The sequence below is a fragment of the Aquila chrysaetos genome, chromosome 25, assembly GCF_900496995.4.
Source record: "Aquila chrysaetos chrysaetos chromosome 25, bAquChr1.4, whole genome shotgun sequence".
NCBI classification, from domain to species: domain Eukaryota; kingdom Metazoa; phylum Chordata; class Aves; order Accipitriformes; family Accipitridae; genus Aquila; species Aquila chrysaetos.
In genome coordinates this window covers 16,803,480-16,815,659 of record NC_044028.1, presented here as the reverse complement: position 1 = coordinate 16,815,659, position 12,180 = coordinate 16,803,480, and the positions used below count along the sequence as shown (strand labels likewise).

At 46.2% G+C, this 12,180-nt stretch overlaps 1 protein-coding gene across 3 annotated transcripts in view; it reads right to left on the bottom strand.

The window, feature by feature from the left end:
• Positions 1 to 12,180, bottom strand: part of AXIN1 (axin 1) — a 74,803-nt gene that overhangs the window by 25,611 nt on the left and 37,012 nt on the right. For all 3 annotated transcript variants that reach the window (XM_030001918.2, XM_030001919.2, XM_041120214.1), the window contains exons 3-4: positions 7,378 to 7,518; positions 389 to 485 (exon numbers count right to left, since the gene is read on the bottom strand). In XM_030001918.2, coding sequence (XP_029857778.1) covers positions 389 to 485; positions 7,378 to 7,518 — 238 coding nt within the window. The remainder of the gene's footprint in view (positions 1 to 388; positions 486 to 7,377; positions 7,519 to 12,180) is intronic.

The window sequence follows — 12,180 nt, the reverse complement described above, 5'->3', positions numbered from 1 at the left end:
TTTCTCCCCAGCTGACCTTGGCTGAGAGCTACATCAGCCTTCCTATCCAATGGCCTCCTACACCTTCCACAAACACCTCCAGCTCACCTGAGGGCACGTAACCTGCTTGCAGGTAGATGCTAGCCAGAGCTTCCATTCTCATCCGCGAGAGACAACTGGCTACTGACTGAACAGTTAAGAAAAAATACGTGTTTTGGGCAGCCCTGGATAATGAGTTTGGCAGAAGGCTACCAAGCCCTTTCTTAGCACATGGATTTCTGTCTTAAAACATCCCCAAATGAATACAGCGCTAAGGGGGGGTTAAACTTAAGCAAGCAGAGCAACTGTACGCTAGAGATCTCACATATTTTGCATATTTACCTCTGGGGAAGGAGATAGTGCTACTTACAGGAATGTGAGGTAGTGGCACACGTCCATTTGCTTTGGCACTTTCTTGCATCTCTCTGCGATGCTGCTTGCGGAGTCTGTATGGTGGGATCCCATCTCTGCCGGAATAAAACAACAACATGCCCTGCTTTAGTGCCTTTCTCTGATACACGACGTTCGTTTAAGCCTTACCACTGCAGAGTGGCAGGTAGGAAACCCCTTTACGTTTGAGAAAGGCTTTGCATGCCCGTGGCATGCACAGAACCCGTGTGGGGAATGATGCTCGCCCAGGTCCCCACACCAGCAATGCTCTAGTGCCAGAGGGACTTACATGGCATCTGCCAGGAGCAGAGCGAGGCAGGGCTCCTGCGACCGCTGCCCTAGGCAGAGGGCAGGGAGAAGGACTTGGACCACATCCTGGTACCTTTTATAGTTGGTTGCTTTCTATAAAAGAGCCTGTAATGTACACAGTAAACCACAGGGCAGGCTAGGAGGGGGAGGAGTGGGAGCTCAGTGAGCATCTACACCAAGGCGAACTCAGTCAGGGAACAAGGTATATATTTTTAAGAGAGCGTGACAACTTCTCAAATGGCTTATCAAAGCAAAGGGTAGGCTCTGCTGCTCTTAAGACGATCTCTAGCTCGGTCAGAAGTCATGGGCTTGATACTGGAGTTACCTAGCCCTCTCGCCAGAGGAGGCCGGACAAGATTAGGGAGGGAAGCCATGGGCAGCAACACCCAAGCGAGCCAGCTCTGCTCAGGTTTGTGCCCTTCCTAAAAAAGCTGTTGACTGCGGTCTCCGCAGAGGGAGGAGACAGCGGTGGCAACGATCCTTGATCCTGACAGACTGGGAGCCGGGTCTGTGGCTCTGCCGCGAGCTGGGGGACGGGGCAGAGCTGCTCTGCCAAGCCGCACGCAGCCCTTCTGCAAAGATGGAGGCCTGGGTGCACGTGGGTCCCAGTGACCGGGTGTCAGGGGGGTCAGAAGCACCAGGCTTTGCTAACCACCCCTAACGGCAAAGCACCACGGGCCGAGTATGACTTCAGGAGAAGAAAGGAAACGCATTTTCGTTCTCACCATTGCGACCACCCTGCTTACACCCAGGGACGAGGAGAATGCGAGTGAAGCGGAGCCCAAGTTACAAGATCAGGACACGGGCCCATCTCCTGGTGACACTGCGTTATTTTGAGAAAAATCAATGAATGCAAAAACAAATGCCAGCCTGGAGCTTGGCAATTTGGAGCTTCCCTTTTTTATTTTACACATTTCCCTGATTCAGTAAAAGTAACCGCTTGGGAAGGCTGTGCAATGCCACAGAAACGGGTGGAAATGAATGGAGGGATTTGGTTTGTCCGAAGTACCAAATAACTTCCATGCACACGCACTGTCTCCTTTCAACCCCACACCACTCTGAGCAGTGCAAACGAGCCAGTCCCAACACATCTCACAACAAGATGTTTGCACAAGCAAAATGTACTTAGCACCTACCCCCCTCCCCAATTGCCAAGCACAGCTGCTTCTCGAGAACATAGACCAAACAGTTTAACCAGCAGATTTTTAAAGTCGAGATGCCATTTGGCAAGGCAAACACAATTTACTGCCGTGTTTTGCCTGCAAACCTCCCGAGTTACAAGCACCAGCCTGTGCAAGGATGGTCACCATCAGCTCTCCCGTTTCCATCATGCCTGCTGCCCTGCTGGCTCCCTGGAAATCTGGGTGCAGGCAGAATCGCCACCAAATTACATCAGAAGAATGCAGTTTCATGCAGTAACCCAGGCATTCAAAATTAAACACCATTAAAATAAAATAAAACCCATGATTAATGACAAGTGCTTTTTAGTAGGAAGACAAATGAGAGAACAGAAAATTAGCCAGGCTAATTACAGCTCTGGCTAGTGGCTGCAGGTAATGCGGGAGGAGGAAGAGCACGTCTGGGAGCATCACCTCTGCTGCGCCCAGCAGTGACACGTTATGGGAGCAGAGCAATTTCCCCAAGCGTTGCTATACCGACAGGCGATTATGATAGCTTTCATTAGGTGGCTTCATTTTCTTTAATGACGAACCTCCATTTGAAAAATAACTTAAGAGTCACAACGGTTAAGGAGTTTCATTGCATCACGACGTGATTTTTTTGGGACTGGATGGCAACAAAACAACTGGCAATTTTTACAGGGAAAAAAAAAAATCTGAGGGATTATTTTAGCCATCGCTGGTTGGCATCAATAGACAACATTTCAGCTGCACAAAACCCAGGCGCCAGAACACAACTCGCACGCTAAAGCCGCACGGCCGTTCGCGGGAAAAGCAGTATTATATTAGAAGGTGCAATTTTTCTTTCTTTCTCTCTCTTTTTTTTTAATTCTCCCCAGCAGCAGTCCCAGCGGAAAGAGCGACTTTTGTTCCCAGCACAGTAGCGAAAGGCTGATAATGGCCTCTAATCTATCCGGCTTCAAACACATGTTCAGCCCCGCTGTGCTGCCTTTGATGTCATTTTAACTAGATTCCCCAATGCCACCTCTGAACTTGGAACATTCCTTCGTTCAATGTACTGTGCCAACTCAACCAGAGGAAGCAAATTCAAAGATAAGCACTTTAATTTTATCCCAACAAAACCTTATTCAATAGATGGGGGGAAAGCAAGGAAAACCAATACCGTACTTTTGTTTTCCTTTTGTCAGGTAGCTTGCTTTGAGATATTTTCAACAGATAGAGAAATAATATATATATATATATATATATATATATATAAAAAATCAAAACTTTTTTAGAGCACATCTACTTTTCAAATAAAACTTTCCCAAACTGTTTTCCCAAACTGTTTCATCACGTGATTTTCTTTAGCACCAGAAAGCTTTGTGCTGAAATGCAAGGGGGTTGGGGGGCAAGAGTATTTCTATTGTTTATTTAATGATAATGCAATTGGTTTGCTATTGGGGAAACACGGCAGCTTCCTCTCCTCTCTGAATCAACCTGCAAGAGCCTCTGGTGAGCGGGGAGGCTTCGCTGTGGCTCTGCAGCTGGACTCTTCTAACAAGGGCTGTCTTTGCTTCTCTGTAGACAACCTCCAAATCCAACTATTAACCCTAACAAGCCAGAAATCACCATTTGGGATCTTTTAAATTAAAAAGCTGTTAAACTTGTTTAAATATAGCAGAACTCAAGGTCATTCTGGATCACTGGCCATAGGGAAGACAGGAAACAAATCCACAGCAAAACTGATATTTTCTAGCAATTACTCTTATCAAAGCACCACTGTCACCAAAAGACCTTTCTCACATTAAGAAGCACGATGGGAAAATCGCCAGGCATTTTGGCCAAAGGCCAGTCATCCGAGGAATAATATTTAAGCCTCACGTTTTTTTGAAGGAGTAACCACTGTCCTAAATCCCTTTACTCCAGGGAATGGCCATCCTTACTGTGGAGCAGGTTTGACTGGAACTGGGGAAGAATGAGCATCCCTCCGGGCAAGCCCACCCTGCACTGAGGGCTTCCCAAGCGCCTGGGGTAAGGTGAAGCTGTCTCCCAACCAAGATAAACCAGACACTTGATAAGATCCAGAGGAAGGAGTATTGTTGTTTAGTTGGACCACAACACTGTGCTAAAGAGGAGAGATTATTCTTGTTTACCCATGTAAGCTCTTGCAGAAATAAAGAGAAGAAAGATATGGACCTAAGGCGTTTCTGCATCTGAATTAGAACATTACATGGCAATTTAACGCATTTCAGCTTCTGCCTGTTGCCTTCCTACCCAGATTTGCCTTAATTTCCCTTGAGCATCTCTGTTGTGACAACCCCTCCCACCCAGAGGCTGTCTCCTCCACTTCGGAAAGATGCTATCCATATGCGGAGGTTATTCAAGACAGCAAGAGCAGTTCAGGACTGCACTGTAAATGCTGCTGCAAGCCTGGAGCAGGCTCCGAGCAGCCCAGGGCGGGAGGCAGAGCCCCAAAGCCCCGACCTACCACTGACCCACCACCGAACACCAGCGGTGAGCGACTCAGTCCCACCTGTGGCCATGGCAGGCTTGCTGGGCCAGCGCTCGCCGGAGCCTTTCACCGTGTCCTCTCCAGACCTTGCCGCCACACAAACCAGCTAAAACAACACAGCTGCCATGCCGATTATAAAAACAGGTTTCAGCAGAGAGGACTGGAGCTGTTTTGCCTACAAGGGCAGAGGAATTCCTATGACACAGGAAGACTGAAAAATAATCAGCGGAGCGCAGGCATTTAAGAGCAATGTTTTTTAAGCCACTCAAAAAGCAAACTCCTCGAACAACAGGGACTGATAACATATTCGTTATATAAATTCAACCCATTACAATAGTATTTACCACTGCTTGCAAAGACATCCTGTTGAAAGTTTGTCTTTTAGGCAAGGGTGCTTGTAGCTGGTACCACATAAATGACTTTTAAAAACACTTCGGTGAGCTGGGCACTCCTGAAAAGCCTGTGCCTGCCTCCTTTCACCCCAGCTCAGGAGGCCAGACGGCCAGAGCATCGCCCAGGTCCTTGCTAACGGCTTTGCATAGCTGGGCTGTGCACGCAGCCAAATCCAAAACCCACTTTGCCATGATCAATACAATATCAAAGCTTGGAAGGGAGCTGGTGACAACTGCCATACATCGGAGTACAAGCAACCGCTCAGCGTGTCTGCCTTCTCCACCAACTTGAGTTGGCCAACACTGCAAGAGCACGCCTTGCATCAAGCCATGCTCTCTGTGCACCCGCCTTCTTTCCCGGTTTATTAGCACTCCTCAATTAGCTGACGTTTGCATCCTGATTGTCTGGAGACATTCTCCTCTGATGGAGGGTCACGGAGGTTTCTGCCTTGGGATCATACCCCGTTCATGTGCTGCCTTGGAGCAGAAACCACGTTTCTTCATTATTGAGCTTGACTGCTGTATGTAAACAGCACACACAGGGAAGAACCTTGCTCATCAGCAAACGAGGCTTTTATTGCCATTTTCCTCAGAGGAGGCCTAAATTCAAAGCACCGAGACATGCAAGTCTTGTCAAGCAGCAGGAGTCCCTTCTTTAACTTGCGTCTGGTTGTTCTTCATTTTTGCTGCCTTGAGCAATTCTGCAAAAATTCCTTTGAAACTCAGGAGGCAGATAGGTTCAGCAATGCCATGTAAAAAACGAACAAAACCTGGTACTGGAGTTCTAAAGCATGTAATGAAGAGCAAGTGCTGAAAACAGACAGATTCTTTGTAAGCCAAAGGTCAAGGCTGCATGTCCAGAATCCCAATTTGGGGATCAATCTGCATGCATCCAGTTTAAAATGTACAGAAAGAAAGATCACAGGTTCACCCTTGTGATTTTTGAAACTTACTTAAAATGAACCACTGAGACTGGGTTAGTTATTAGCAGAAGGCAGCACACATATCAGTGGTAATTAAAGTCCTAGAAGCAGCCTATGGTGGGCATAGGAGGGATAAAATGCCTAAAGGAAAAAGGAGCAAAGAAAAAAGAATGCATAGGATGGTCAAACAGAAATTATTCTGCCTGTGAAAGAAATAAATTATGGCTACTGCAATAAAAATTAGGAGGGTGAAGAACTCTGGCATAAATGATCACAACTTATTGCAGGTATAACCATCAGTGCAACCCCGTGAGCCTGCTGGACCAGTGAAAAAGGAAGTGCTAAAAGCTAATTAATTTTGAAGAGTTCTTAAATCTGTCTCTCCTGATAACAAGAAGTTACATGACCCCTGCTAGCTTCAGAGTACTGCTCCATATAAACTGATGAATATGAAGAATCGCAGAAGGATGTGGCAAAGCAGCTAGAATTTTATCAAACGGAGCCTTTAATTAGTGGTCCTCTACAGCTTTCTGTCCCAGGGGCATCCTCTGCCCCCCGTGCCCCTTTGGCCAAGGTCTGCCTCCTCCATTTTGCAACATGACATGAATAAGGTGTAAGGAGCTGGTGCCAGGGAGCAGAGGGGACTCAATAGCTGCCCCTGAACCGCTCCAAGCCTCCATGGAGCCAGAGACAAGCATGCTACCAGCTCGCATAGAGCCACCACAGCAGACACAGAAGCCCCCCTACATGTCACGCATTCATGCACCACCCATTAACAACACCCGTGACACAGGCTGGAAAGTTTCTCCAACAAGGTCTGACAGCTCCTGACATTCACAGTGACACTAAACGAGCCTCTTGGAGGACTTTGTGTTTACAGCACTGCCGTTAATAAAACCCTCTCCTAATTCTGTAAACCTGTCATCTTTCGCTTGAAGAATCAAAGGGTTTCTGCTCTACAGAAAGACACTTTGCATTTGCACTACTAAAAAACAGACCAAACATTGAATATTTTCCTCCAAATCCTTTTTTACCATCACAGAGATGCAGTCACAACAAAATCTCATAACCCCTTTTTTTTTTTTCTCCCTTTTTAGACCATCTTTAAGGAAGGTATCTCATGGGTGAGATACAGGGTGCTATCATGAGGGTCAGAACTAGAAAAAAGCAGAAAAGATTTGGTGGGGTCTTATCGGTACAAGTTGTGTTAAAGTGCAGTGGCCACCAGACATAAACTAGAACTGGTCAGTCACCAATCCTACTGAAGAGCAAGTGCAGACTGAGCACAGTTTGGCAGAAAAAAACTCAAGAGGAGAAGTACCCAGGTAAGTAGAAAGGTCTGGCTGACATTCAGAAGATACTATATCTCAAATCACTTACTACAAAGCCATCCAACATTTCCAATGCTTCTTGCATCTGGCAAGAAACACTGCAGGAACTCTGACCGAGCATGATTTATTTTAGTTCACTCAAAATATTTTATGTTGCAAACGTTCCCAAGACCAGTAAGGCTGAGTAGCCTGCACAGTGACAAAACAACCCCGCTTGAAAAGAAAGCAAGAGTGATCATGAACTTGGTCTAGTCAAATATTCCCCCCAACACCAGCTGTGGCAAAGCCTCCCCCAGACCAACACAACAGCAGCACCACCGCTAAAGAAACAAACATGCTGTTGTCTCACTTACTGTCCCACCCGAGATCGGAGTTACTTACACGCTGCTGTCTGTCAGTGACATCGTATCGGCATCACTGGACATGCTCTGCTGCTCACTGTCGTTGGCACTGGTCGCTGGTGCCAAAGCGTAGCCCGTGTTGACATAGTAAGGGTTAACAGGCTCTCTCCATGACCCATGCCTGCAAGAAAAATGAGAGAGTCAAATTAGGACACAACCTTGACCATACTCTGCATCACTAGGCAGAAGGACTCTGCCAGGAGCCCCAGCATCGGTGACGGGCTACAGAATAAGCTGTGTTCATACTAAGCTGCACTGATAGAACCATGAACAATTTGACTCATAACTGGAAGGAAACGGGAATTCATGGAGTAATGAAGATGATACTGTTAGAGATGAAGAAGGGAGGGAACAAGACTATATGGAAGAAGTCCAGTTCCCATCAGGATTTATGGTGTCCACGGGCTAACTGCTTAGCATTGTCATTCTATGAGCAAGGCAGGACATCTAAAACCAATACGTAGATAATAAGACAGCATTTTTCTTAGTCAAAACAAGCTTCTACTCTTCCAATGGTAAGGGATGTGTAGCACGGCTCACCCATTCTATACTTGCTTTTACATCCCTCTTTACTCCAACATGTTTGCCAAGGGAGGGAGTTAAAGCAAGAAATCGCTGTTGCTTACAACGCACTACCTAAAGCCGACCTCAAATGTCACACTTGGGTACATCAAACACTTGCAAATTCCACCAGGAAGGACCATCTAATCACACCGGCTTTTCCAACGGACAATCTGTTCAGGGATCTATGGAGGCTAGTTTGTACACAACCACATGCCTTGTCCTGCAGACAGGTTATTCAAGTACACGTGCAAGTAGGCCAACCTCCTTCTCTTCAACAAAATTACAGGAAGAGAGACCGCCTGCGTGAGCTAACTTGGGAAGCGAGTTCCTTGCTCATGAGGAGACCTGCATTAACGGTGAAGCAGCCTGTGAAACAAGCAGGCAAGAGCTCCTTCATGCCAACTCTGCCACTGGCATAGAAAAGCTACTGCTGCCAACGTGCCTCCAGCTCTGCTACACTGCAGGACAGTCAGGCCATGCAGGCATCCTGCAAGTCATTTTGCAATTTGCCAGAAGGAAGAACAAGCTGAAAGGTTCACACCAACGCACCAGCACAGCATCATTTAATCCCCCGCTCTCTCTGCCTACCTCTCTGCATGAAGAGCAGCATTTGTAAGATATCTTGAAGTTGAAGAATTCCTGGGTTTTTCAAGCTCTGTAACCAGCTCCGAAAATCAGAGTCCTGTTTTAATTCAGATCACGAAGCTCATCAGCATGATCTTTTATTTAGTAACTCAGTAACTGGTGCCTAGTTGATGTGGCTTGCAATGGACCTTGAGCAAACACCTGCAAGGAGGACACATCATGCAATTTGTGCTTCCCTGTTCCGTTGTGAAAAGCTTTTCTGGCTGTACTGCAGTGGTCAAAGTCCTACAGACAACAGAAAACAGTCCCTGCCCTGATGAGTTTACATTTAGATAAGACAAGGAAACCCATGAGAAATGCACAGATGGAAGGACTGGATGCGAAGAAGACACCATCAAAGGGAAAAGTTGGCAGTTTCTGCATATTTGTATGGAGTGTAAGTGCAGGACAGCCACTATATGAACCAGGACTAGCAGACAACCCATTTAAGGTGGAGGTTTTCAGAATGATTTATGTATAATATGGTACTCAGTGTACAAGGATGGAAGCATTACCGAAGTATTTTAAAACCTGAATTCAACAGGGCTATAGCCTTCAGCTAACACACTGCTCATGTAGCTCCTACTCACCCTGCCGTTCTGCTCCTAGACACAGAACCAATTTTCCTTGTAATACAAGGGGTTGTAGATGTTCACTGGTCACTAAGAAAAATCATATTGGTTTAGGTCCATTATGGGGTCAGTTAGAAACAAATTACTCTCCTATTATCACAAAGAGAAAACTAATATTTTGCTTGCCACAAACCAACAAAAACTGCAAGCTATTTCTCCTTGGATGTCGAAGCTCAGTATAGTTGCAGAGTGGTGCAAAGAGCATTCGAAACTGAGTGAGCTGAGGTTTTTCACGACTGTTTGAGGAAAAGGGAGCCTTGTGAGGTTTCTCCATGCTCAGGTGCAGTAGAGTCAGTTGGATACAAATGCTTACGGGCCCCTTGGGATGGCGAGTCACCACGGACATCTAGCGCACAAACTTTCTCTCTGTCACTGTAAACGTGCACTGGAGCAACCTTATTTCTATATTCTATCGGATTTCAGAACAGCTTTCTAGGGCAAATATTTAAGGCTGGAAATAAATTGAACAAGTTCACCCTAAAAAGCAAGGTATAATAAGTGAAAACCTTACCCGCCCCCCTTCACCAGTTCTCCCCTTGCATAATGGTCAGTTCTGAACATTAAAGGAGCACTGTGCAGTGCAACGCTCCTGTCAAATCCGATATGACAGTTGCGTGATGGAGGCTGATACAACCTCTTAAATTGAGGCAGGAATGATGGATAGCTCAGGCCTTCCCTGCAGGCAAAGAGAGGATGCTTTTTGGATAACCCAATTAAAATATAGCACCAACTTCTAGTGGACCTTCTGCCAGGACACTCTGGAAGAGGCATGGATTATTCTAGCAGTATATTAAGCAAGCACTATGATATATAGAATAAAATGCACAGATCAATCAATTTCTCCTTTGTGTCTGCTGATACAAAGACACAGCAGCAGAGAGCATCTGAAGAGTTTGTTGGGTATGGATCTGAGACGGCTGAAGGAACCGAGAGCGAGCAGATGGATGCTGGGTGGTCCCTGGCCCCTGCGGAGGAGTCAGGATGGAGAGGCTCTCCTGCAGCACTCCATGGCTGTGGGCTTCCCACTGAGGATGCAGGAAAGAGTTTGGTCACAACTGTTGTATTTAGCTAAAATTACACACTTAAGCATGTATACAACAGGGATTACTTCCATTTTAGCTCTGCCTCTAATACATCAATGCAAATGTAAACTTTCAGTAAGCGTAAGTAGAGGGAAAGGGTATAGGATTTCAAAGCAATCATAACAGGTTACATTACTTTTGAGGAATCCATCTGTATTCAATCCTTCTCCTAATGTTCCCTCTCCCTGACAACTCTCTTCAGCTGGCTCGTATCACTATTTGAATGTTCTGTGCCGTGCCTCTGAAGAACACTTTCAACATCTATTAGGAGGAAAACATTAAAGGAACATGGAGTCTAACAAAAAAACCTGGTCACTTCTGATCTGGGAGGGGAGGCTGCTTTAAAAGGGATACAGGCACACTCGGAGCGATTTGAAATGTCAGCTAAAAACCTCACATACCAAGCTCTACGTGCTGATAAGGGTGATAAAAAGAAAGGTGAGCATTTAAAGTTAAGACTTCACAACAATTCCTGCAGACTTCTGGAATTTTATTTTATTTTTTTAGACAAAAAGAGCAATGAACGTTTTTGAAATGAACACAAAACATTTCACACATCGCAGAAATAAAGCTGCACGTCTCTTCTGCAGCTCTCAGTTGCTCAACCCTCAAAATAATCACATAGGGAACAATTATAATACAGATCAGAGCGACCCAAGTAAGTCAACCTGACCAGCTGCCTTTTCTTTGCATAAAGCCCTCCACTGATCACTGTAAATTCTGGTAATGCTGACAAGGGCCAAAACTGTTGCAGAAAAGCAGCAAGCATCTCCTTAGGGCTTCCTTCTACCTGTTCAGAATTTATTTTGCATGTTGTCTTGGCTGCATCCCATCCCCAAATCTTCCACTCCTCCAACCAAGATCAGCACACAGCACTTTGAACATTAGCATGGTCAGATCTTGGAGCTTCAATGTAAGTGAGAAGAGAGATGAGGTCCTCTTCAGTCCTCTTGCCCTAGCTGGAGTTCCCACTGCATCACAACTCCCTAAGGGCACCCTTTTCCTTCCAGCCTGGGATCCCCAGTCTCCTTCACACAGCTTCACCTGATGGCTATTTCAATTTTAAATCAAAGATGCAAAGTCCCCAGTTTTTGCCAAACATGCTACTCCTTGCTCTATGCGAAAAACGTAGGGCTGGCATGCTCTGGGGAAGAACTGCATCACCTTCAGCATCCACAGTGGGAGCAAGATCTCACAGATCGTGCTTACGAAGCCAAATCCACATGGCACTCCCTTCAGTTCTCAACAGTTACGTCCCTCCTTCATTGATGTGCTTCATCAAGCCCGGGGCGGGGGGTGGGAAACTAAGACAAGAAGGAAACTTCCTTGGAGATGAAAGGCCTCTAGGCAACTGATTTCTGTAGAATTTAAATTTTCACTGGAGGGAATAGGTTGCACAATGCTCTATTTGCAGGTCTGAGAGACATGGTCTTCCTAAGTCTGCTAGGAGTTCCAGTGTAGCTGGAGCAGCTCCCAGTCTAACAGGGAAGCTCATCAGATTCATCAGTTTTCATTGCTACCATCTCCTCCAGCTCTAGCACTGAATTTTTATGACATGGGAGATATCCCATTTTCTAGACAGCTTGAGCCATGAGGCAGCTAATAATGACCCAAACTGCATGAGTTGCCTTGGAAAGCTGAGCTGCAGGAGATGTGGGGATGTTGGCAAGTCCCAGAGAAGGACACCCCAAAAGGGGCTCTGCAGAAACTCAAGATCTCTCACCACAGCTGATGGCAGGTCGAGCAGCTGCGATACCCTCCCTCCTGCACAGCAGCGAGGAACCTCGCGGCAGGACATGATTCCACCTTTCCTCTTTCGGTGGGTGGTGTTTGAGCTGAGGGATGGTGCCCGGAGACCACAGACCAGGGCTGCAACTCAAC